We start from the raw sequence: 26556 nt of genomic DNA, 5'->3' as shown, positions 1-26556 counted from the left end.
TAGTCACCACTAAACCCTTTCATTTTTCTAACTATGTTTAGGACAGCTGTAAATCAAATATCTACATTTAACAACCTTTTGACAACTTTACTAATTTCCCACCAGCCTGAAGTAAGCACGGCCTTTAACTCTGTGTAGTCAGTAACTCCCTCCAGGTCTCCCCTCACAGAGCAAAAGCACTAAATGTTGCAAAACACCGCCATCTTTGTTTAAATCAACAGAAAAACATAAACTTTTCTTTACCAGCATCAAGTTTCGGCCGTTCCCCTCGTCAGCAAGCATCCCTGGCCGTCGCTTCCCCGCCGGCCATTCTGATTGGTCGCCTTCCCTGCACCTGTTCGTTCCTTCCGCCAATCACGCGCTCCGAACGTTACTCTCCAAGATGGCGCCGTACAGGACGCAGTTTCCCTCATCGTAGCCTCGGCAGCTTTTTCGTTTCTGCCCATCGACCGTTCGGCTCTCCGAAGCGAGCTAAACGGGGCCCGCGGTCCTTCTTTTTCTGGGAGACACGGAGGCGGAACAACCATGGTTCCGTCGCGCCCGGAGCCGGTCTGAAGGCAAAGGGGAGGGGGTGCGAGTATGGCCACCGACAACAGGATCAATTTCTGGAGGAGAAACCCAAAGGTTCCCGGAAGGTTGGTTTCCTCACCTTTATATCAGTTTGAAATAAAACTGTGTTTGCGTAGCGAGTTTCCTGCCGATGCTGTTAAAGTTTAAGTCTCTCGATGAGCCATTAAACACCTAAAACCTGTGATCTGTCAAAGGAACAAATCTCATAAACGCATTCTACACATTTTCCTTCGGACGTTTTTATTTTATTTTTCCCCCCATGATTGAATGGGTTTTGAGATGTGAGCCCCTCCATCTCTGCTCTCTGCGGTTTCTGCCGTTCGTGGAGGGGGTGTCAACGGTCACACCCGCCATATGCTTTCCCAGACTGCACTGAGCGCGGCTGACAGACAGCCGGGAAAGTGCTCCATGTTTACATTTTCCTCACTCAGGATGCTCCCTGGGCTTTTCTGTGCCATCCCGCCTAGTTAGTAACTGTCTCTTCTCTGACCACTTATCACGTCACCGTAGAGCAAAATAAAATGTTTTTTTAAGTTATCTGCTTCAATAATATTTAAAGAGATTGAACTGGTAATGAACGCCATCTTTGTCCAGAGATGGAGGCCAAAGAGGTTTACAGAAAAACTTAATTTAAAGTCATTACTCACCCGGCGTCGTTGTTGGTACATGTAAAAAGTTCATCAGTCTGATTAGTTTGACAACATTAGTAATACATTTTGACTATTGAAAAAGGTGTAAATAAAAGTGCATTTCGTGCTAGCGTCCGCCCATTCAATTAACATGGCAATTACAGTAAAATAAACTAATTTAAACCTGAAATTTTGGGTTAAAGTCCTAAAAAATATAGGCTTTTGTTAAGTTGTTAAGGGTTTGATTATAGGGTGAGTTAAAAAGATGTAAAATAGAAATTGTCTTGTGGCTGAGCCACAAAACGGATTTTTGCCGGCTAACCGAATCAAATCAAACTTTATTGACAAAACAGATTTCAGAGTGACACAAAGTACTTTACAAAATAAAAGACTCTGCCAAAATTAAAAACTAAAGGCAAACAAAGCATTAAAAAAAAATAGAAAACACACACACACTACCCTGACACAACTAACAAAAACATTAACATAGATGAGATTATAAGTAGAAAAAAATAGAAACATGCAATGTTTCAACAAAGTACTAATCATTTGCAAATATTCACCATGTCTTATTTATCATCAGTTTAACAGGCGGAAAAAAAACGCCGACATCTCTTAGAGTATTTTAGCCAAGAGAAGCAACAGACAATAAAACACAGAGTGGCTAATGGTAGAGTGGCCACCCTGAGATGCAGAGACTGTGGGTTCAAAAATCCACAGACCTCCCAGCTTGACCATCAGAATCAGACTATGTGGGTCAGGTGTGGAGAGCAGGCGTCACTCACCAAGCTCTTTGTTTGTCATCCAGTCACTCACACAAAACCCACAGTCTCACATCCACGGCAAGCATGGCTAAGGGTTGGGTGTCTTGCCCAAGGGCACCTCAAAAGCAGGGAAATAATGACTTCTGTACCTACCTCCAAGCCACAGCTGCCTAAAGCTTTACTGGCTAAAGCCATCATCTTCTCGTCTTATTTTGATTTTTAAGGAATCTGTCAAATAACTATTTACAGCCAATAACTGAGTTGTTTGTAGTGCTAGAATACCAGCTCAAACAGTTTGTTGACGTCAGCATGTTGCATGCTCTGCAGAGGTTATAGGAGGTTTGCTTCAGGTCGTTGGGTTCAGCTCAGGCTTGTATCTGGGAGGCTGTTGGCGCTCTTCTGTTGGGGTTTTCCTGCTGGGTCATGTGACACAACAACATTGTTTTTGTTACATGATCCCAGTTTTGACCAAACCTTAGCTGTCTGTGACAAAGGGCCTCACATCTGACGGGAGCAGAGGAGTTAATAATTGACTAACCTGGTGTCAAATTCCCAGCTTCTGTGACCCCGAAGCAGAAAAATGCTCCATCGGCGTACATGACAGTTTGAACCGGTTAGCTGTTTCGCGGTTTCATGGTCTGTTCATCTTTTGTATGGTGTTTTCTTAATGCTTTTTGTTTACCATTCCAGTGTTGATGTGTTGTCGTCCACACGGACAAAAGCTCCGGGACAGCAGAAGGTTTATCTTCTATGGATAAGTTGCACTGCCTTTCAGATAACTTGCAATTTTTCATGATGCTTTTCTGTGTTTAATCTCTATGATTGAACAAGAATCTGTTTTTATCTCCCTTGACTGTTGCTACAATGCCTTTAAATGTCCTCAGAAGCATACATTCAGGAATCCTGTATTTGTATGGATTTAAGGTCTCCTCTGGGTGTAAAACCCTTTGCTTAGAACAGATTTTTTCATCCTTCATGATGATGTTGTGCTGATTTTTCTTAATTCCCCTAATTTCTCTTCAGAGAACAGACGTTGTAAAACATGTTGTGGGTGTATGAATTTCTGTTTAGACCTCCTGTCGGTTTCATTTGATGAAACACAAAGCCTGGCGCTGAACGTGTCCCAGCTTGCGTACATTGCTCACCAGCTGTTGTGGCGCTCAACAATAAGAGCAGCAGGAAAACACTTATGGTTCGTGTATACATCAAGAACTGAGAACCCGTCTGGTCTCATCGATGGGACGTTTGTGCTGGGAAATTCTTATATATTTTATGACTTGAGGAATGAGTTTTGCGGCTGCCAGTGTGAAGGACAGAAAAGGAGGAGCTGGATCTCCTTGGGAAACCTGATAAGGAGAGGGTGTGGCTGCCTTTGTCACACAAACGGATCTTTCTCTAAAAAACAGCCGAGAACGGAGAAAGGCAAAACACAAACGTGTGCTTGAGCAAGAGGGTGGCCAGTCTCGCTGCTTGTCCTTGAGGCGCTCCTGATAAACGAGTGGAGGGCTGATAAAGGACCGACCCTGGCAGCGCAGATAAACCCGGGTTCTCAGCTGCATGACTTCTTATGTCCGTTCTTTTCACAGAAATTAGGGTCATTTAGTGCTCCTGATGGGACTAACGTGAAAGCCTTTCAGATTCCTGAAGTGTTTTCAGAGCAAAGGAAATGGGGGATCTGGCTTAAACCCAGGCTGAAAAAACCCCAAAGAAAGTCTGGATAACTTCTGTAAACAGTCTGTATCAGAGCGGCCCTCCTCTCCCTTGTGTCCCACTGACCCCCAACAGACCCCTTACTAAAAAGAAAAGTTTAGCATTAAAATGCACTTATGGTAATCAGGTTTTATGTCAGTTTAAATGGTTTTTACTAGGGGAGAAACGATTCATAGATGTATCAATCTATATTTATATTGTTTGTTTATTCAAGACAGGGACAGCATATATTATTACATTTAAAAATCCAAATAAATAAGATTTGATATTCGATCCGTCTGAGGCAAGTTGTTAATGGAAACAACCTTTGCCAAAGGTCTGCAACCGACCGTCCAGAGCCACATGTGGCTCTTTTACCCCACAGTTGTGGCTCTCTGTTGAAAAATAACAAGTTTTTCATTTTAAAGAATAACTGTGAAGTGAAAAGTAAGTAGCAAAGTAAAAAAGTAACTCAAACTTTGTTTAACTCATTCACAAACAGCTGAAGGACAGAACGGATCACAAGTCAAACTGAAACCTTTTGCCAGATTTTTGTGCGCCGTGTTTCTCAGGAAATCGTTTGGAGGTCAGTAAACAGAACCAGAATTAAGACACAACAGATAAGACAGATTTCCTGTTTTTTGACCAAATCGAAGGATTTTAAATGCACCTTTTGGTTTAAAAAAAAAAAAAGGACGAGTCACTAAATTAGCACTGATTTAAATTTGGTTAGTTAGATTTACACATTTCTGGCTAAGTCTCAGAAACCAGATTTCTTTTCAGCATCACTGATGTTCCACTACCTATCACTACATTTGCTGTATTGATATGATCTTATGTGATGCAGTGTGTCTTTTATTTTGAAAGGAAGCCATATATATACCTCTGCCAAAAGTTACAAACAATTTTATACTTTGGAAAAAAAGCTAGTTTCTCTTTATGTTTATGTTTTATTCATGCCAAATAAACAACAATTCCTCTGCATTTATCCTTGTAAAAAAACAAAAACCCAAATCCTTGTCTTGTTTTTTTAAAGGGCAAAGTCGGACTTTGTGGCTCCTTTTGGGTTTTGTCGGTGAGAAATTGACCTGAATGACTCTTTAAGTGTTAAAGTTTGCAGACCCCTGACCTATTCTATCATTATAGAATCATTTCAAATTGAAATAAATCCATATATGGGGGGGAAAAAACACTTAGATTGAGGAACAGCTGGTTTGTTTACAATTACATAAAAATGTTAAATGAAACTATTGACTTAGCCTGCAAGTGACGTCATGCGCCAGGACAGCGGACAACACAGATGTGATGGCAGAGGAGAAAACTCACGATAAAAAATAATCAATTTATCGTTGCGGTGGAAATATTTTTCATTTTACAAGGATGGAGACCTTTTTAATAAGTCGCTCGCTGTTTAAATACTGACTGACCTCTCCAACCGCCTCTGAAGAGGACATGGAATTCCTCAAAACGCTGACAGAAGCTTTGGGATGTTTTAGATTTTTTGGCTAAAGATGTCCTGCATTCATTTTAGTTCAGTGAATTGGATTCTTAAAAAATGAACGACTATGAATCGTGTCAGCAAGCTCCATCGGTGACATGAATCCAACCGTTGTTTAAATGAATCGTTGCACTCCGAAATGACTCCAAAAAATGTTCCCTCTTCTTCTTTGGGGGACTGTTGGAGAGAAGCTGAGAAGATTTTTGCAAAAGCAGAGCTCTTTGAGCTGCAGGCTCTGAACATTCAACAGGCTGGATCTTCCCTGGGGGAGAAGATCTTTCCCCTCAGAGCGCTCAGCTCCTGACAAAGTGCAGTCTGCTGGGGTTGATTGTGTGTTTCATTACTCAAACACATGAAAGCGCTTTCACAACGACACCTCCGTGTCTGAGGAGCTGCAGGTGTTGTTCTTCAGGCTGTGATATCTTTTCACGCTATCTTCCACAGTGTGCGGCCTGTTTATGGAGCACAACATCCGCCTCTCGATCCCCGTTTGCGGCGCACGTAAGTGTGCACGTGAGCTGCATGGTTCATGAATGCGCTTTGGTTCCAGCTGTGATTGTGCATGCCTCACGTCCTTTTGGAGCGCGCATGCATCCGTTCTGTGCAGCTGTGAGCAGATGTTAGAAGTCTGTTGGAACCGCCATGGTTGTTTTTGCATTTTCCTTTTTTTTTTAGAGAATGCTGGTGGATCAGCTGCCTGTGCACATCAGCATAATTCAGTTTCCCCTTCTATTCCCCTGCAGGTATCTCAGAGAGACAAAACCTAAACTCAACAATGTCAAGACTAAAAAAGCCTCAAGCTTCCACGAGTTTGCCACCAGCACCAACGATGCATGGGACATTGATGATGAAGAGGACGAGGACTTTTGTTGGACTCCCACCCCGGCTTCCTCCACACCATCAGGCCTGGACTCTGCCTCATCGCTGCACAAACAAGTAGCTGCAGAACACGCCTTTGTCTGTGGGTGGTCTGACACGGAAATCTCTGACTCTTCTTCAAACTTTCTGTGTCATCTTTGTAGAATCAGCATCAAGCAGATGACCCTGGGAGAGTGTTGTCCCAAACACTGGCTCCGTCCACGGAGGTTGGTCTGGACCTCCAGGACGTGCAGGAGGAGGATGTGGACCACGAGCTGGTCAACGGCAGGCTGGTGAAGTCTTGCAGCGATGCAGATCTTGGCTCTTCTTCTGGTACGTTTCAGACGGGTTCACTCAGCCTTAAGACCCACCGAGCCGCTTTTTTAATGAGGATGAAAAATAAACTACACTCTCCTTTGGGATGAGGGGGGGGGGCTTTAACATGTGCTGCGCAGAACAATTCCCACTCTGAAAATCATTCTGGACGAGTGTTTCTGTGTTTTTTTTTTACAGTCCTTTAATTATCAGCACGTTTGTTTAATTTCTAAACCACTTTTCAAAGAAAGAATTTGGAGAACAAAATGATTTATAATAAATCAAAATAAATTATAATTCCCTACAAACACATGAACATTTGTGCTCATGAGAGGATGAAAGCACAGAGAATAAATTAAAGACTGTTACTCAAATGATGGCAGCTGGATTGTAGAAAAAAGAGATGAATTTCAAAAAAAGTACAAAAATGTTTTTATCATGTATAAATGAACTGTTTAAACCCACAAAGAAGAGTTTCTCTAACCAAACAAAATATAATGATTTAAAGACTCACTGTGATCCTCTTTTTGATCTATTTTTAATTGTGAAAATGCAGTTTTTAGCCAAAATCCATAAACCGTGTGGGTTTTTTTCTAGGACATAGTTTCTGCAGAGCAGCAGTAGTTCAAAGGTTCATTCACCTTTGAGTTGTGGGTGGGACTAGCTTTCAGCCCCTCACCTAACATTTCCGGCGTGACAAAAATGGCGAGCAATATCGGAGCTATCGGGCCGTCCAGTTTGGATCCAGATTCCAGCTCAGACAAGGAAAACGAAGGCGTTCATGGATCTGCAGGTGGATGCATCAGAATGGAGCAGAGCAGGAAGCTTGTAGCCCGCCTGAGACCATCTTTTTCAATCGACATTTTTTCCTCTGCTCCAGCTATTTATATAAAGAAATACTCAAAAATGCATTTTTATGCTTAATTTTCTTTATACATTTTTTTCAACATCAGAAAAATGTCTCCGAAAAGACCAAAAGTACCATTTTCATTGGATTAGATCCTTAAATCTGACGTCATGTTTTATAATAATCCATCAACAGTTACCGCTCAATTTGTATTTTAGTAAAAAGTTCTATAAAAACTTAACAAAACAATAAAAAAATAGAGTTTATTGATGTAAGTTTCCTTCCTGTAGTTGAACACAGTTTGACAGATCCTCTCAGGCAAAGAAGCTCTGAGATCTTCAGGGTTCTTAAACGGGGACCATTAATACCAAAGCAAAGCCTTGTTCTTGTTCTACATTTAAAGTTCAGCATGTGAGGATCTGAGGGTTCTAGATGATCTGTGATGGGCCATTTAGTCTGATACATATGGACTGATCCAAATAAATAAGAACAGGTTTTTTCATTCCTACAGTTTCTTTTATGCAGATGGTCTGTCTGTTTTATGAGCAGCTGCATTCATCAAACACCTGCAGCTCCATTCACAGGTCACCTGAATCCCTCCTGCAGTTACTCATCCTGTAAACAAACCAGAAGAAAGAGATGATGGAGCTTTTCAATAACTTCAGCTGCAGTTTTATGAGACTCTCAGCGTCAGACAGTGGGAGCCCAGAAGAGTCCCTGCTTTTTTTGTTCTTCGGGAACAACTTGAGCTCTATTTATTTGATTTCTTCTTCCAGATTATCTCTCAGTAAAGTTCAGATCTGTACTCCCGCCGTCTGATGATTCCTCATCATAAAAATGGAAATTAAATTCAAACGATAAAGTTTTGAGCCACATCCATTCACACGAGTCAGTAAGAACTGGTGACATAATTTTTTTGTTTCTCATTTTAGAATAATCTTTGTTCATCTTCATTTTACCTGCATTGTGTTACAAAATAATCATAATCATATTCAATCTTCTTAAATGACACTTTGCAGATTTAAAAACTCAATGAATTTGGTTACTAATAAAATAACTAAAAAAAATTTAACTAGATGTTATTAAAAATGATTTGAAAGGAAAAAACACCTATTGTTTAAAAAAAAAAAAAGACCCAGAAATGACAGTGGGGAGAGTCCACGATGCCCTCATCTGCTTGAGCGTTCAGAAGCCTGCAGTTTTAGAAAAACAGCAAGATTGTCTCACGTCAGTCACAAGAAGAAATGCAAAGTTTCTCTGCCTGCTCAGTATTCTGTTATGAGGCACAGATTTGAATGGTGGATGATAGAGACCAGTAAAATGAATCCCAGTATAATCGGCTGTGAATTGTTCAAAACTCGGCTGCTGGCCTTTTAACCACAAAGAAGGAGCACATGACACCAATTTTGAAATGTCTGCACTGGCTCCCTGTCAGATTCTTTCATTAGTCTTAAGGCACTGCTTTTAGTTTATGATCCTCCCGGAGCCCTCAGGTACACGTCTACTGGGGTCAGAACAAAAACCCACGGCGAGGCCTCATTCCAGAACCGTGAGCCTCGCCTGCAGAACAGACGTGAGGGCCTCGACTAATGTGGACAGTTTTTAAGAAAAGCTGTAATCATTTTAGCTGCTATTAAGTAAGTTTTACCTTTTCGTCTGTTGCTGTTGTGCCCTGTCAGCTTTGTTTTGGAATCTTTTATTGATTTCATGGGGCGTTTCTTTTGTTTCAGATGGGTTTGATGTGCATATGTGGTGGATTATTATTTATTCATGATGTAAAAAGCACTTTGAGGTGCTGCTCAACTGGAAATGTGCTCTACAGATAACGTTGAATTTGGAAACATACTGTTGATATGTGCTGAAAATCTCTGAGCAAAAGGCCTTTATGGTTTCATTCCTCCTTAAGTGTTTTATCCCCTACTGAAGTCGGCAGAGGTTCATGGGCGTTTTGTTTCTCCTCAGCAGTTCGCTCCCCCCTGCAGAAGCAGCAGTCGCTGCCCGTGCGTCCCATCATCCCTCTGGTGGCTCGCATCTCTGACCAGAATGCTTCAGGAGCCCCCCCCATGACGGTGCGGGAGAAAAACCGGCTGGACAAATTCAAGCAGCTGCTGGCGAGTCCCAACACTGACCTCGGTACTGCGGCGCCGCAGACACCTCCTTGTAGATCTCAGTCAGCACATCAGGAGTGTCACTTTTGAGTGTTTGAACAGCTGTTGCAGTTTGTCCACCTCTGCTGTGAGGTCTGCAGAGAAAACCCGGAATGACTGAGGTCCTCTCTCCTCCCTCCCTCTCACAGAGGAACTCCGGAAGCATAGCTGGTCTGGAATACCGAGAGAAGTCCGGCCGATCACCTGGAGACTTCTATCTGTAAGGCTCCCAACCTGCAGTGTGCAACGTTTATCAGTCTAAACCTCTCCCCTAACCCATCGGAAACATCATCTTCTTTTTTTCTGCCCTTGACCTTCTTACAGGGATACCTGCCTGCCAACAAGGAGCGCAGAGAGCTGGTGCTCCGCCGAAAGCGGGAGGAATACTTTGGTTTCATTGAGCAGTATTATCACTCCAGAACAGATGAGCACTTTAAAGACACGTACAGACAGGTGAGGCAGAACTTTAGTCCACACAGAAGACAAACCTCTGACCTTCTGGCAATAATCTTTTGGACCCTCTTTCTGTCAGATCCACATCGACATTCCGAGAACCAACCCTCTGATTCCGCTGTTCCAGCAGCCCGCCGTGCAAGAGGTTAGATGTGCGCGAAAGGCCTCTTTGTCTTTAAATGGAAAAGTTCACCGTTTTGTCTCGGCGTGTTTGGGTTCATCTGTTCAGCATCAGTCAGTGGCTCAATCAGCTCAGTGTCAGCTCCCTGCAGCCTCCACCACACCAGTCTGAAAAGACGTCATCCGCAATCTAAAGTGAGACCGGAACAAGAGCAGACTGTGCTTTTTCCTGTTTCACAGCTCGTCTTAAGCAGAAATGACGTGGTGCATGTGGTGACCGCAGAGGAAGAAGCTGCATCTGATACCAAACCTCAGAGGAACTCTGCTGTCAGAGACGATCTGCACTGACCTCAGCTCGTTCCTCAAACGTGGCTTCAAGCTGATCCAAATTTAGATTTGTGAGAAATGATTCAACCTCAGTTTTATCGCAGCACAACTGACATAGTTTGATTTTGTTTTGAAGCAAACATGTTAAACACTTAAAAACAGGAACTTCACCAAAAACATTTGACAAGTATTTTGGTTTATTCAAACTCTCAAACTTCAGGTGAGCAACACATTATGTTCTGATGGAGTCTGTGACTCTGCCCCTCCCACATTGCCATGACAAAAGCAAGACTTGCTGCAAAAGCTGTGGCCCCCTGACCTTCAGGGAGTCCAAGTTTTAGTTTTTTGTGTATTACACCCTTAAAGTTCTGTTTACCCAAACAGTGAAGCAGGTCACACATTTAGCAGAGCTAAAAAAACAACATTTGAACAATTTAAAGCAAAATCAATAAACGTTTGAGTAAATATGGAAGGCCTGTAATACAAACTTTTATTTCTCAGCAAAAAATGGTTCATCATTAGAATGGAACTTCTAAGAAAATGTAGAAAGCCAATTTCCAAAAATGATGATTTCTACTCATCAGAACCAAAACCTTCTAGTTTCTCTAAATTCAACTTTTTTGTGTGTTTTCTGTAAACGCATACAAAACTTAAGTGGTTTTATGAATTTAAATGTGTACATTTAACCCAATTAAAACAGAAACAAGGATAAAAACATCTAATAATAGAGGTCAAACTTCATATATTTCACAAAAAAGACATACAATTCCCAATAATATAATAAAAGAAGAAGCAAACAATTCTCCCTAAAAACTGGGGAGTTATAAATAAACTTTTCCAAAGAGAAGGATTTAAGATTTGTTTAAAAAGCCCTCACTTGAAAAATCAAAGTTTATCAATAAATATGTCTGATTTGAATGTATTGATGAAGACTCAATGACTCGCCAGGTTTCTAAAATTTTGATCTTATTTTTAGAAAACGTCCTAAATTAAACCGAAAGAATTTAACCAGCTGATTGAATTCCCTGAAATGGACCAGCCACCCTGTTCTCCAGGTCTCCCTGGCCTCCTTGCTGATGATGAACTGACTCGGATGTTTCCTCCTTGTGTCTGATCCAAGTTAACCAGGGGTGCAGGGAGAGCTGGAGAACAGGCAGGGAGTTAGAAGACACGAGTTCTAGAGCCTTGCAACTGAAATAAGGAAGCCTTTTGCTTGATATAAAATTTATTACACGAAATCATTACCTTATCAATGCATCTAATGTTCTTATTCGTCAAATAGTGTTGCTGTGTAGAGCTGAGGTTGTTTTTATTTATTTATTTATTTATTTATTATAAAAATGTTCATAACTTCCTGTTGTGCCGATTAATTTGTGTCTGTATTCTTATGACACAGTGAGTGTTTTTAGGCTGAAATTTCTTTTCATAAGCTGTAAATGTGATGATGTTTTTGGTTTTTTTTTCTCAGGTGTTTGAGCGAATTCTCTTCATTTGGGCCATCCGTCATCCAGCCAGCGGCTACGTTCAGGGCATAAATGACCTGGTCACGCCCTTTTTTGTCGTCTTCCTGTCTGAGTTTGTCAGTAAGTTCAGAGTTTGGTATTGAGGCCTAAAGACCCACTCCGATAAAAATTGTGTTTTTAACACGTTCTCAATGGAGGACAAATATTTGAAGAAAATTTAGCTCAAAATTACATTTATGAGTGTTTCTTTATTCAAGTCTTTGTGAATCAGGAGCGGACGAAAAAATGTTGTTATGGGTGACGGGAAAGGGGGGGGCGCCTCAGCCTCACAAATGCAAATTAATAATGAACTATTGTCTGAAAAAAAGTACTTTTTTATGGGCTAAAAACAGCATAATCATAATTAAAAGACCACTGGGAACGCTTTGAAAACAGACCAAAGGATGATCGGAGTGAGACTTTAAATGTTCCTAAAACCAAAACCTGTAAACTTGAGGTGAGTTCTGAGTTTGACTGATATTCCAGAGGAGCACGTGGAGAACTTTGACGTGGCGATGCTCCCTCTGGACACCCAGAGGAACATCGAGGCAGACAGTTTCTGGTGCATGAGCAAGCTGCTGGACGGCATACAGGTGCAGCTCCTCGTTCTCTGTGCAGTTCTCTGAAACGCCACCCTTTTCACTGAAGCAAGTTACTTTTTAGGACAACTACACCTTCGCCCAGCCAGGAATCCAGAATAAGGTCAAAGCTTTGGAGGAGCTGGTCAGCAGAATCGATGGTAGGTGGATGAATCTCCGTCTGACTGCAGGATGCACGCTGCACCCCAAAACAGAAATCGTATGAATGTAAAAACTGCTTTCCCTCCTCAGTGGATATTCACAATCATTTTAAGAAGTATGAGGTGGAGTACCTGCAGTTCGCTTTCCGGTGGATGAACAACCTCCTGATGAGGGAACTGCCACTCCGCTGCACCATCCGTCTATGGGACACCTACCAGGTACAGAGCTCATGAGCACGCAGATCAAGACCTGTTCAGGGTTCGGAGGATTGATTTCTTAGAAAGAATTTGTACTGCAAGAATATTAAAGAGTGAACCTGCACTTAGTTGTTGAAGACGTTTTTAGTTTAAAAAAACTTAGTCCAGATTAAGGTTTTAAAAACTTTTTCTGTCATGGGTCCATCCTTACGACTACGAGTATTAGGGCCACCTTCAAAATAAGAAGATAAATACATTTATGAGAATAAAGTTGTAAAATTATTTTTAAAAAATAATTTGTAATTTTAGGAGAATAAAGTCGTGAAATTACGAGAAAAAAGTCAAATATTTCGAATATCAACTTGTAAAATTATGAAGAAAAAAGTCCTAATTTTAAAAGAATAACTCGTAGAATTATGAGTAAGGGTGAATATTTTACTACAATAAAGTTATAATTTCGTAAGTTTAGAAGTTGAGAATGTACAAGATTAAAGTAAAAGATTTATGAGCCAGAAGGCTGTTTACCTTGAAAAATATAAACAAAAAGAATCAATATATATATTCAGTACATAGAGCGCTTTGTAAGCGGTTAGTTCAGCATTTGTCTTTTTGTGAGTCCACATTGTTTCATTATAAGGACATTGAAAAGACTTTGAGAGAAACTGGAACTCTTTAGAAGAAGATTCTTGACCCACTAGGAATGGATTTTCAGAGGGCGCGCCGTTTATATGGTCAGCAGTGTGGTTGCAGAGGTCCAAATGCATTATGGCACATAGATTCTTATGATGATGCACATATTTTTAACTTTTGATACTTGATCAAAGTTTGCTATGAAAACTTCTGAAATAGTGTTATGTCTATTTTACTGATATAATATTATGTTTTAATCATATCAATGACTTTTATAAGTAACATAATTTGCATATATTTTGGATGCTTCATTGCCATGTTGATTTCTAAAAGTTATTTTTTACAAAATAATTTAAGTAATTTTCGTTGTCATGTGCTTTATTGATACTTCAAGATTCTTAATCCTGTCTGATAAAAGCTAGGAACTGGATAATAATAAATCATGTTATAAAATGGTAACGGTAGAACAGAGGTGGGATTATATAAGTTCGCTTCCTTCCACTCCCTTTCAAGCGATATTTGTTAATATTTCTAATTATCCTTAGTTTGATTAGTTATTTTATGAATGTATAACTGATGGTTGTTTCGTTTTTGTGTATTATTTCTATTTGATTGCTTGAAATAAACCATTTCAAATCAAATCAAATCAAATGAACTAAAGCCTTATGGGTTAGGGTTACCATAAGGCTGCATTGATGGATTTAGTCTGCACATAAAGTGGATGGAGGCTTACTACCAACCAAGCTATATCTACAAATAAAAGCATGGCCTTTTTCTTATAATTGTACGACTATTCTTGTAAAATTTCAACTTTTTTCATAATTTTACAACTTTATTCTCTTAAATGTGTTTTTTTATGTTATGGTGGTCCTAATACTTCATCAATCATCCTGGTCAAATCCACATTAGACCCATTGACATCTGGTTTGAAGATTGCAGGTTCAATTCCCGCCTTGTCCGCCCATGCGTCGAAGTGTCCTTGGGCAAGACACTGAACCCCACCTTGGCTCTGGTGGCAGATTGGCGCCAGTGTTTGCCATCAGCCATCAGTGTGTGAATGGGTCTGTGACTGTAAAGCGCTTTGGACCTTTAGGTAGAAAAGTTCTATACAAGTGTACGCCATTTACCATTTAACTGCAGATTAGAAGAGTTTGAATGGTCAGTGGTTCCTGCTCCTGTGCAGCTCTGATCTGTTGACATCTCTGTTTCTGTATTGCTTGCTGAATCTCTGTGTGGGTCCACACTTGAGCTGTGGCGTCACACAGCGGCGCTGTTTTGACCCGTTCTGTTGTCTTCTCAGGCTGAAGCTGAAGGTTTCTCCCACTTCCACCTGTACGTCTGCGCTGCATTCCTCATCGAGTGGCGTAAAGAAATCCTGTCCATGGTTGACTTTCAGGTACCATCATGAGTCTGCAGAAACAGAAACGTTTACCAAAGTATTTAATGATATAAAGTCAAGGAAATAAATGACAAACGTCGAGGATGTGGAGTGAATTAAAGATATTCTTTAATAAACTTGATTAAAAAAAAAAGCAGGACCAAAGTCTGATCATTTGACTTATCTTTATAAACATCTCTTAGAATTTAAAAGTTGTAAAGAAGAAAAACTAAAAAGCAGGTGATTGGAGCTGATTTCACTTTTCAGAACCTTTTAAATCTTTTGATTTCTAAAACATGAATATAATTTAGTCAAAAATACAGTCTTGACTGTTTAATAAATGTTCAAACTATTCAGCAAACGATCGTTTGAATGTTTTGTTTTATAGAAAACTGTTGTGGAAGTACAGATTTGTATTTTATTCATATTTACATGCTACATCTGGTTTGAGACGTTCGTGTGTCTGTCGTCTTCAGGGCCTTCTCATGCTTCTGCAGAATCTTCCCACCATCCACTGGGGGAACGAGGAGGTGGGCCTGCTGCTGGCTGAAGCCTACAGACTCAAGTACATGTTTGCAGACGCACCCAGTCACTATAAGAGGTAGAAGCCCCCTCCCCACATCGGGGGTGTCCGAGGTACCACAGAAAAGACTGATGTGGCTGATGCTTCAAGCACTCAACTTCATGCTGTGAAAGTCCAGTCCGGTGACAGTGATGTGGATTTGGACTGTCTGCAGTCAAAGTGTATTGCTGTTTTAATAGACTGTTACAGTGTATTTTACCACACCTACCTTGGATCTGCTGTCCTGATGTCGGTCTCTCCACTTGAAACATTTACTGGTACTCAGAAAGAAAAAAAAACAGGAATGTTTGAAAGGCTGTTCTTTTTAGGCAAAAGATATTTATTTGCTTCAGTTCAGTCTTTTTAATATTTGACAAAAAGACAAACTCATATCTGTTAATTCAGATGGATGAATGCAGACTGACCCCTCCAGGTAAACTCAGTCACAACTGCCCTTACGGGTGAATTCGGGCTGACCGCGGGTAAAACGAAAAGCAGCAAACCTCGACGGGTCCGCCCAAAACTTCAAGGTGCTGGATCGCTCATTGAACCCATAGAAAGAAAGCGTTAATGCATTTTTATTTCTGTGGGTGACAGGGCATAGAGAACACTTAACAACAGGGGTACGAAAGTAGACAGGCAGGTAAGAATTTGTTGTTGTTTTTTTCAACCCCCTCAAATCCTGAAGACTGCACCATTAGTGGTGTTCAAGTGATAAATGCGTGCTCCTTGCGTGTAGCCTGACTGTTAGAAGGACATGAGACAATCAGAGGATTGTTTGTGTGGACATCCTACAGGCAGTTACGCTTTACATGCACACCCGTGCAAACGGCATGTGTGCGCGGTCAGTAAGGGGCCAGTACTCGCGTCTTACTACCGACTACAGTGTGGCGTAAGGGCACCGGTCCATAGCATCACGTGTACGTCATAAGTGCGTGCAACTTGCATTGTTCTTACAAATGTATCACGATACACTTTCCACAAGTAAGACAATAGTACGTTCCAGTTTCATGACCCCCCTGGAAGTGACCGTACGAGCCTCAAGCACGACGCATTTGCACTCCCCTTAAGAGGCAGCCGCTCCTCTCTACGACCGTTCACGGACCCGAACAACCCAGAAACCTGCAGCAGGTGTCAACCGCCGAATGGGTGCATGTGGCTGAGGCATCTCATGACACAAACCAGCTGTGTACAGTCAACTCATGAGAAGTACCATTTGAGCGGTCACTCACTTTTAATTCAGTCTCCCCTGATGTTCTGAGTCGTGCTTCTAAACGAGACCTGAGATGTTTCACATTCAGGTTCCGTTCTGATCCAAACTGAGCAACAGATGCGTTATGTTAGAGAACGGACCCATGCAGTGCTGGGAAAAAACACTTAAAGTTCTTGATTATAAAACTATTCAAATTTCCATTTTGAAATAAATATTTCAACTATCAGGGGCAGAAATTTCAAACTGACAGAAAAGAAGGTAATTCCACCCTGAAGGAACACCACAGAACATTTTTCCAAAAGTTTTAGAGAAAATCCATATTTTTGTCAAAATGTTATATAAAAAAGGCATTTTTTAAATTCATTTGCTTTGTGTGTAAAGTTAAGATTTTGTGTAACAATTGAAGTGTGACAAATATCCTCAAAGTAGGGGGGGAGATACTTTTTACAGCCTTGTATCTAAAACATTAATTAAATGTAGCTTTAATTTCGTAAACTTATTTTAACTGGACTGAATCAAACTGTCAATAGTTTAGAAAAGAAGACCAGTTTTTTACTATAAGGATTTTATAAAGAAAAGAAATGTTATTTTGACCAGGGTGTCAAGATCTTGATGCTTTTGATCATGTGATCTCTGTAAAAAAAACAAACGTAAAATTGTTTTTTTGTTTTTTTAATCACAATTATGTGATTTTTACAGAAGAAAAAACAGCTTCAGGTATTTGGCCACCTTGTGCAGCTGAAGGCCGTCCCATGCAGCTCACAGTTACGATGCTCGTGTTCTGGGCATTTTCTAGAATGTTCTTGTGCTGTCCTGTTCTTCATGCTTCAATTTTGAACTTGTTCCGGTTAGCAGACATGTGTGACATTCCACAGTCTGTGCCGTGATCCATCTTTAAGTTCTTCAAATGTTTTTTTTTTTCTATGTGTGTGATTATCTGTTCATCTACCTTCAGCATGTTCAGTCTGACAATTGCTGATGCTCTTCTTTTCCTGTCAGTTTGTTCCCTTTGGTCACCCTTTTCACTCAAGAATCTAACGATTTTGTGATTAGGAGTGTTTGAAGTATCTGTCAACATGCCGAGTCTCTCACCAGGAAAAAGAAAAAATGGAATCACTCATTCATCATTTCAGCATCCACCTGACGTCTGAGCCTCTTTTTGGCATTAAACCTTTAATAAGCTTCTGTGGCGCTCCCGTCTGTGAAATGAATGGCTTTGGGTTGAACTGTCGTAAATTGTTTTGTCCTTGCGTTTGATGAGTGTAACATTTGAGTGTGTGAGAGTCAACCTGCAGCCTTAAAACTGGACTCATTCCTTGGGGGCATCTGATTGTGTCTCTACCACAGCGGTATTGTTCACTCCATGCCTTTCAGCAGGAAAAAAAAAATCACTTTATGTTGATGACTGATGGCTGATCCAGATTCATTAACGCTGTTTCAGACTAAATGCCAAATATGTTTTGGGCCAACGCCATGATGTAAAACACTTCAAAGGTCTGAGCTGGCTTTAGCCTTATAACTAATTAATGATTACAGTGACTGCTGTATTTTCACTCTTTTTGTTTGTATTAAAGACATTCTTCTGTTAAAACTGTCTTTTGTGACTTTCTTGTAAGAAATAAAAAGGAGGAATGTTGAAATGCACATCTGTCTTTCATTAAGAGCTATGTAAGAACTGGTTTGCACACCTAAATGTAATGAGTTTGCTGTATTTTTTAATGACAAGGTTCAGGGCATTAAAAAAGCTATCAACTCCACAACACATAACTATCCAACGGCCACCTACTCACTCTAAGCTGACTCACTTTGTACCTGTCACTGACCAAACTGTCCAAGAGACCATCACCCGTCTGAGCTCGTCTACATGCTGCCTTGATGTGTTACCCACTAGATTTCTAAAGTCTGTCTTGAACAGTGTGTTGCCATCAATTACTCAAATAGTTAACATGTCTCTTCAATCTGGAATATTTCCAGAGGTCTAAAAACTGCAGTCATTAAACCCCTCCTGAAGAAGAGCGGTCTTGATCCCACTGTACTGAATAATTACAGACCTATCTCTAATCTGCCATTTTTTGGAAAGTCCTTGAAAAAGTTGTCTACCAACAGCTCACTGATTTTCTCTTGTTAAACAATTCATTTGATGTTTTCCAGTCAGGTTTTAGACTCCATCATAGCACAGAAACTGCTCTTATCAAGGTAACCAATGACATCCGCCTGATGGCACTGTCTTAATCCTGCTAGACCTAAGTGCTGCCTTTGATACTGTTGATCATGGGATCCTTTTGCACAGACTCCAAGACTGGGTTGGCATCTCTGGATCTGCCCTAAGTTGGCTCAAGTCTTATCTAGAAGACAGGAAATATTTTGTTAAAATTGGGAGTTGTGTCTCAGACTACATGGCCTTGACTTGTGGTGTGCCCCAGGGATCGATCCTGGGACCCCTTCTGTTCAACCTTTACATGCTGCCACTAGGGCAGTTAATACGCAGTAATAACATATCTTATCACAACTATGCAGATGATACTCAGATCTATGTGTCACTGACAGCAGGTGAATATGGGCCGGTGGATTCACTCAGCCACTGCCTCCAACAGATCAGCGCGTGGATGCAGAACAACTTTCTCCAGCTAAACTCAAACAAGACCGAAGTTATTATTTTTGGCCCACAGAAACAAAGAGAAAGTGTCAGCAGCTATCGTCATTCTCTGTCTCTTAAACCCTCAAATCAAGTCAGAAATCCAGGGGTAATCATGGACTCTGACCTAAACTTTAACAGCCATATCAAGTCAGTAACATCAGCGGCATTTTACCATCTGAAAAACATTGCCAAAATCAAAAACATAATCTCAAAGCCAGACCTGGAGATACTTATTCATGCATTTGTCTCCAGTAAGTTAGACTACTGTAACGGCCTGCTCACCGGCCTCTCCAAACGAGCTGTAAAACAGCTTCAGTACATCCAGAATGCTGCTGATCGAGTCCTGACCAGAACCAGGAAGTATGATCACATTAGTCCTGTGCTCAGGTCTTTGCACTGGCTCCCTGTACCTCAAAGAATAGACTTCAAAGCAGCTCTGCTTGTGTACAAGTCTCTCCATGGCCGAGCACCAAAGTACATCTCTGACATGTTAGTGCCATATGAACCATCTCGTACTCTGAGGACCTCAGGGGCCGGCCTCCTGTTGATGCCCAGAGTCAGAACTAAACAAGGGGAATCAGCGTTTCAATATTCTGCAGCTAAAATCTGGAACAGCCTCCCTGAAGGCGTAAGACAGGCCTCTTCTGTGTTCATGTTCAAATCTAGACTTAAAAAACATTTCTGTTTAGCCGTGTATATGACTGAAAGGTCCTACCTGCACTTTTCTTTCCTTCCTTTATTTTTAAATCAATTTTCAAATTTTTTATTTTCTTTTAAAGTAAATTTTACGTTGATTATTTCTATGATGTATTGGGATTTTAATGCATTTTTCTGTTTTGTGAAGCACCTTGAATTACTTTGTGTACGAATTGTGCTATACAAATAAACTTGCCTTGCCTAAAAATAAAGGAAATGTATTTTAAATATAAAGGAGAGCGGCTCACGAAGGGTCAGCAATGCCTACCCAGAGGACTAGGAAATGGCCTTTTCTGTGCCCTGGCCAATCAGGACCCTTATGTCCAGCATGTTAAACGATTGTAACTTTAGTTCATCTTGAAAGTTATGAAATACAATTAGGACAGAAATACTTAATAGCGCAGTTTAAAAACTTTTGGTTCAAAGTTTTGACAAAAAAAGGTTAGAAACATTACCTGGATTGCTGGAAATAGTTCCCATTTGTTATTTTATGACTTTAACTTTTACAATTTACACAAAGAACTTGATTTTTTTCATTAAAGTACTATACTACTGTACTATATAAATATTTATTTATTTATTTATGTATTTATTTATTTATTTATTTATTTATTTATTTTTGCATTAAAGAAAACTTTCGACGTTTCGATTCGGAAGTGACGTACCGGAAGTGACTACAAACTTCGCCTTCCCAGCCTGCAAACATGTCGGAGGGTTTTCTGGTGTTTGCGCTGGCTGTAGAGGTACTGCACCGCCTGGTTTTCCGTCACTTCGGCTTAAGCCAACAGGTAATCTGCGGGAACAACCGGAAATGGTCGTTTCCTGGTTCCTTAACGTAGCTTTTTACCAAGAAAATAGCGTTAACAAACGCGAAGCTAGCTTAAGCAGCTGCGTTAATTCTCAGGAACACGAGCTGCAAGATCTGGTCTGCTCATCTAATAACAGGACAGCTGTTTCGAAAAACAGAAGTGAACTTAAGGGGATTCACTAAAAATGGTAACTACTTGCTAAAGAAAAAGAGACGCCGTGTGTGACCTCGGATTCACTTGTGATCTGGCGTCACGCAGAGCCAGAGAGATGATATCTATGGACGGTGGTTGATGATTTGACTCGTGTATTTTTAACAATTTCCAGCAAAGGGCAAGGCCAGGTAAACCTGCAAACTTCCAAATAAATAAATACATTTTGTAAATCATTGTATCTGTTTGCCTGCGCAGGACACCGTAGAACTAGAACACACTAGGGGAGATTTTACAAGCTGCCGATCATTGCATGCAAGCAAGGTTTTCTGCATGGTGGTGGTGAAACAACTAATGATGCGTCTACGTTTAAACATTTATGATCCCAGTAAAAGCATCATTTGTGACATTTGCTCTTGGTTGGCTGGAGAAGTGGTGACTTGCATTTCTGGGTAGTTTTTATTATAATTAATATTATTTTTATTAATTTCTTTGTGAATCAGGAACAGACAAACAGGCAGTTTGAAAAAAGGGCTTTGTTGTGACACCTAAAACACGCTGGGTGGGCCACACGCTCCCTGCTCCGCCCCAATTCCGATGCATCCACTTGTAGACGACTAATCATGTTTTTTCCACGTCTGAGCTGACATCTGGCTCAACTGTATGGCCGGATAGCTCCAATATTGCTCTCTATTTTTGTTGCACCGGTTGTTCTAGGCTGGGGTTGTGAGTCATAACTCCGAGTCAAGTTTCTGATGAACAACTGTCTTAAAAAAACAACACTGTTTTAAAAATTGTTGGCCAAAAACAGCATAATCAATTAAAAGACCACTAATTGCTTTGAAAATAGTTCAAGAGATGATCAGTTAGTTTTTAAAACTGCCATGTTCTGATCTTTCCTCTAAAAAAAAAAAAAGAACATTTAAAATTTTGGTTTTTAAATGGCTCAAATAAAAATAAATGAAATTGAATACTTAAAGTATAGTTTTAGGCTATGTAGACAGCTGATGGAAGATGTCTAGGTGAAAGAATGTGGGATTTTTTTTTTCTGTTGCTGATTGAGGTTTCTTGTCTTCCTCAGTGCAGATCAGAGAATCAATGAAAGGATGGACGGAGTCAGCTGGAGCCCCCCTAGATCTCAGGAGTCGTTCAGCCGCTCCGCTTCGGCAGCAAACACACTCTCCAAGCTGGCCAGCTTCCTCGCCCGCGCTGACCCAAAGCAGCAGCAGCGGCAGCAGCCTGCTCAGCTGTACTTTTGTCAAGAGTGTGGAAAGGGTTTCTCGCACGCAGCGGGTCTGCTGCAGCATCAGGAGTCGAAGCACACGCTACCTAAGCCCCACCGCTGTCCGTCGTGTGGGCAGGAATTCTCCCTGAGGTCCTCTCTGCAGCTGCATCAGTGCAGCCGCAGCTCCACCTGCTGTGAACGTTGTAGTGCCTCCCCTCAGCTCGGTTCTCTGTGCCATGCATGCACAACTTGGACTGTGAACCGGAACAGGCTGCCGGACAAAGCGCTCCACCGGCAGCCCGACCTGCTGGACAGCACGCCGTACGCTTGTGCACCCTGTGGGAGAGGCTTCAGCCAGAAGCAGGCGCTGCTGCACCATCAGCAGGCCGGCTGCAGCGAGCCGTCATCACCATCAAACGTGGTTGATGCCAGCAGCCTTCCGGATGACTCTCCACCAGCTTCTGAGGGGGGCTCCAGTCGCTCCGATTACTCAGACACACCGGGGCCAAGCAGCAGAGATGTTATCGCCTGCAGCTTCTGTTCCAGAACATTCCGCTCTGAGGCTGCGATGCGGCGCCACAAAGAGAACAACCACGCAGACCAGGATCAGAGGAGATTAAGGAGTAGAGCTGCTAAAGAGTCCAAGGGTCTCATCGTTTCTAGAGAATCGCAGCTGAGACCCAGAGAGAAGCTGCTGAGCTGCCGTTCTTGTGACAGGGTTTTCAGGAGCACCTCCAAACTGTACGTGCACAGAAAAGAGAAGCACAGCAGAGAGAAAACCGCCCAGAAAGAGCAGAGGCCAGCCATCAGCAAGCGCCGGAAACCGGACACGTATCCCTGTCAGATCTGCAACAAAGTTTTCTTCCAGCATGTGTCATTGCGCGCTCATTACAGGCAGCATGCGGCAAAACGAGGCTCGGCGCCCGCTCAGGCCTCCAAAGAGCGAAAGCCTTTAGAAGACAAACCAAACGCAATAAAGCCCAGCCTCCTGGACCGTAGGACGGTCAGAGCCGGCGCTGGACGGCCCGTGCAGGAGCCCACGGCGACCGTCTCTGAGCTGCAGGTACAGGTGTGTGCAGCGGAGCAGGAGGAAGGGGAGTTCCCCTGCCCCTCCTGTGCCGAGGTGTTCTCCCTGCAGCGGCAGCTGAAAGAGCACGTGAAGCTGCACCAGTCCTCCGTTAGGAGGCGCCAGTGCAGCGTGTGCACCAACAACATGGACACCTGCAAGGGGCCGGGCTCCAAGAGGCACAGGCTGTACCACTGCGTGCCCTGCCAGCAGGGCTTCTCCGTGCTGGAGTGCTTCCTCCAACACTGTCAGGAGCACCTGCGGGTCCGGGTGGAGGAGGACCGAGAGTCGGAGGCGCTGGCACAGCAGGCCAGCAAAGCCTGATGGGAAACAGAATGTGTCCAACAGCTGCCTTTTTTTTTTTGCTTTATCATCTTCAGGGTTGAAGAGAACATTTGATTTTTTGTTTACTCATCAAAGTGCGATGCCTTCTGCTTTCTGTTTGTTAATAAAGTTGTTACAATTTGAATCAACGCCTGGCAGATTCAAAAGCTATTTTCCCATCAAAACTTAAACTTCCTGGAGAGGGAAAGCACTGATTAACATCATCATTTATGTCTTTAATACACTGAATGTGTTTTGTCAAATTGTGCTGTTTTCTTCCAAATAATCAGCAAATATATAATTATTAATTCTTACATTTTATTTTTTGTCAGGACAGCTTTCCATGAGCACATCACCATGGTAACTTGCTAACAACATCCTACTGAGGATGAATGAAGCTGTTTTTCTTTTTTCTTTAAAATTGCTTGTAAAAGTAAAAATCATAGTTTATCAAATTTATCATAGTTTCAAAATGTTCCCATAACCTCTTAAAGTTAAGGTAGCTCAGGTCATGTTAGTGAGGAAATATGAAGTAATGGATGCTAACATCCTCTTGAATGGCTGGCTGTTCTCTTTGGTAGATTTTGGGTTGAATCTCAGCCATTTGTTTTTTTAGTGAGTGCGAATTTATGAGATTTCCATTTTTCTGAGGGTCTAGCATGAATTCCTATAAACCTTTGCTTCATAAAAAACGTTTTTGATGTCTTTATTGATAGCAGGAAACGTGGATTGTATCTCCTTTCTATGCAAACAAAAGCAGCCGCCTCAAAGTTTTGTTTCTCTAAAGTTATTTTCAGCGGCTCTTTTCAGTGTCACTGTGATGATTTAAAGTTTGAAAAATGTTTTGGGAATTTTTCACAATCTTCCTTTGTAAAGGAAAAAGTAAAACAAACTGTCGCATTTTTTAAATGTATGTTTGATTTTATTTTTGCTTTTGATCATTACAGCTCAGATGTTCAACCAAAAAAAAATAAAACTAATCAGCTGTGCTTTTGCACAAATAAAAATCTATTAATACAATGAGTTTTTTAAGGTTTTCTATATATATATATATATATATATATATATATATATATATATATATATATATATATATATATATATATATATATATATATATAAAATATATCACACACTTCATGTGCATGTATTTTTATAGTTGTTTTGGTCATTTTCTAACTGCAAATAGTATTATTTGCCTTTGGCTGATCCCTTTTTAAACCAGATTACTCCTCCCAGCCGCACGAGGGCGCAGCACAGCAAAGGTCACAGGGTTTTACTTCCGGTCTCCCGGTCCACACGCGTTTCCTACGCGGTTTTGTGAATTGAAACACGACTTTGTTTCGTTAAAATACAGACACCATGAGCAAAGCGCATCCACCAGAGCTAAAGAAGTAAGTTTGCAAGTTTTTGAAAGATGATAGGCCTGATAGCTTCGGTCTTTTTCGCGAGATTGTAGTATGTTTCCATGTTAGCCACCGTTAGCCGGAACAGCTAGGAATTGAAGCTAAATCTAAATAATGTTTTTGTCTTTCAGATTCATGGACAAAAAGCTTTCCCGTGAGTTAAAACTCTCGTTTCATTATTTAATACATATTTCAAAATTACACTATATTTCTATTCATTCGCCGGCTTTTTCTTGTGAAATTAAATTCGCTTTTAGCTAAGCTAGCAGCCTTCATGTTCATCAGTTTGCTCTTTTTGTTTTCTTCAGTGAAGCTGAATGGAGGCAGACACGTCCAGGGCATCCTGCGAGGGTTCGACCCCTTCATGAACCTGGTGATGGACGACTGTCTGGAGATGGGCCCCGGGGGACAGCAGAACACCATCGGGATGGTGGTCAGTGTCCGAGCAGAACTGTGAAGCATGAGGGAATAGTTTAATTCAATGTTTTACCCCACCCGTAATAGCAGGACGAATAGGTTCAATTAAAGATCATACTCTTTATTTATTTTTATCTTTATTAGCAATTCCATCTTTTGACAATTTGAACCAATTTGAGTGCTGTCTACATAGATTTATAAAAACATGCACAACTGTTTTCCTAACAAACCAGACAATCCTATAAAGAAATATGAACCAATAAAATATGTTAGGGGTCTGCTAGTTAGTAACAAAAATGTAAATGTTCTAAAAATCATCTTTTTGATAAAGAAAATTTTCTACCTCACAAATACACTTTTTTTGTTTTAATTACTTTTTTTTTAACTCCTTTTAATTCACTACATTTTGAATAAAGAAATACGCAGAAAAGCAATTTTAAGCATATTTTTTTTAAATATATGTCCTCATCAGAAAAATGCCACAAGAACATGTCAAAGTAAATAAATTAAAGCAATCCCAGTTGGTCATTTAGTGGTTTTGATCATTTCCGGCAACTAATTTTTAATTTTTTCTACAAAAACAAATTTTGTTTCGAAGTTTATTCAAAATTCTTTAGTCAAAGAACCTATTCTATCCACTTTCTCTTGTAAATATAACATTATATTGATAAGACAGACTTCCTCGTTTGTTTTCCAGGCATCTGTATTCTAGTTGCTACTGGTTTTCTAGATCGGGAAGCTGCAGATTCTGCTTGATGAAATCCACCTGATCCACGTGACTAGCTGCAAATAAAGCAGGGTTACTGGAAAACATTTCCACATTTTTATGTGTAGCCAAAAGTTCATTACTACTTAAAATAAATACATCCAGACCAACAGGGGAGCCTCAATGCCTACTGAAAATCTCTCTTAAATATATTATACTGCCCCCCCCCCCCCCCCCCCCCCCCCCCAATACTCCAGCTTTTCCAAAGATGTCTAATTAGTTTATCTGAAACAAAACTGACCTGTCTTTACGGAAGAACAAATAACAATTGCCTGTTCCAGTGAATATCTGTGAAACCAAACGTTGGCAGGTTCGTGGTTTTTCCTGATGTGACAGCCTCAGGAAAGGGTTTAGTAGTTTTTCCCAAACTAGAACATTTCTCTTATTCAACACACAATTGTGTAAAAATAAATGTGTAAACGTGAAAAGATCTGATCTGTTTTCCTTTTGTCTTCCCGAAGGTCATCCGAGGAAACAGCATCATCATGTTGGAGGCTTTGGAGCGAGTATGAGCAGAGCACAGCGGCGCCTCCTGTTTTCTCATTCCATTGTAGTTCATTCACAATGAAAGTCTGTTGGTTTTGAGATGTTTGTTTGTTAATAAACTATTTTTCTTTTTA

At 41.0% G+C, this 26556-nt stretch overlaps 3 protein-coding genes across 3 annotated transcripts; all 3 read left to right on the top strand.

The window, feature by feature from the left end:
* The first annotated feature begins 372 nt into the window (after nt 1-372).
* tbc1d22b (TBC1 domain family member 22B) lies at nt 373-18030 on the top strand. Its single transcript, XM_011476795.3, has 14 exons — nt 373-635; nt 5595-5651; nt 5894-6086; nt 6173-6341; nt 9133-9303; nt 9467-9537; nt 9642-9770; nt 9850-9915; nt 11686-11800; nt 12206-12312; nt 12383-12458; nt 12550-12677; nt 14587-14682; nt 15141-18030. The coding sequence occupies exons 1-14, from the start codon at nt 580-582 to the stop codon at nt 15267-15269; spliced, it is 1563 nt and encodes a 520-aa protein (XP_011475097.1). The 5' UTR covers nt 373-579; the 3' UTR covers nt 15270-18030.
* Nucleotides 18031-20442: 2412 nt separating this feature from the next.
* LOC101162927 (zinc finger protein Xfin) lies at nt 20443-23496 on the top strand. The gene is made up of 2 exons (XM_023956392.1): nt 20443-20561; nt 21819-23496. The coding sequence occupies exon 2, from the start codon at nt 21839-21841 to the stop codon at nt 23345-23347; it is 1509 nt and encodes a 502-aa protein (XP_023812160.1). The 5' UTR covers nt 20443-20561; nt 21819-21838; the 3' UTR covers nt 23348-23496.
* A 1099-nt stretch (nt 23497-24595) lies between these two features.
* snrpg (small nuclear ribonucleoprotein polypeptide G) lies at nt 24596-26556 on the top strand. The gene is made up of 4 exons (XM_004070305.3): nt 24596-24741; nt 24885-24907; nt 25062-25186; nt 26398-26556. The coding sequence occupies exons 1-4, from the start codon at nt 24710-24712 to the stop codon at nt 26446-26448; spliced, it is 231 nt and encodes a 76-aa protein (XP_004070353.1). The 5' UTR covers nt 24596-24709; the 3' UTR covers nt 26449-26556.

The sequence above is a fragment of the Oryzias latipes genome, chromosome 7 (genome assembly GCF_002234675.1).
Source record: "Oryzias latipes chromosome 7, ASM223467v1".
Classification (NCBI taxonomy): Eukaryota; Metazoa; Chordata; class Actinopteri; order Beloniformes; family Adrianichthyidae; genus Oryzias; species Oryzias latipes.
This window is presented reverse-complemented; position numbering and strand designations above follow the sequence as displayed.

Bases quoted from the DNA above. Each gene is read 5' to 3' on its own strand.
- tbc1d22b (XM_011476795.3), top strand. From the start codon at position 580: ATGGCCACCGACAACAGGATCAATTTCTGGAGGAGAAACCCAAAGGTT. The intron at 5,652-5,893 runs GTAAGTGTGCAC...ATTCCCCTGCAG, and splicing joins GATCCCCGTTTGCGGCGCAC to GTATCTCAGAGAGACAAAAC. The intron at 9,771-9,849 runs GTGAGGCAGAAC...TCTTTCTGTCAG, and splicing joins TTAAAGACACGTACAGACAG to ATCCACATCGACATTCCGAG.
- LOC101162927 (XM_023956392.1), top strand. From the start codon at position 21,839: ATGGACGGAGTCAGCTGGAGCCCCCCTAGATCTCAGGAGTCGTTCAGC.
- snrpg (XM_004070305.3), top strand. From the start codon at position 24,710: ATGAGCAAAGCGCATCCACCAGAGCTAAAGAA. The intron at 24,742-24,884 runs GTAAGTTTGCAA...TTTGTCTTTCAG, and splicing joins CATCCACCAGAGCTAAAGAA to ATTCATGGACAAAAAGCTTT. The intron at 25,187-26,397 runs GTCAGTGTCCGA...GTCTTCCCGAAG, and splicing joins AGAACACCATCGGGATGGTG to GTCATCCGAGGAAACAGCAT.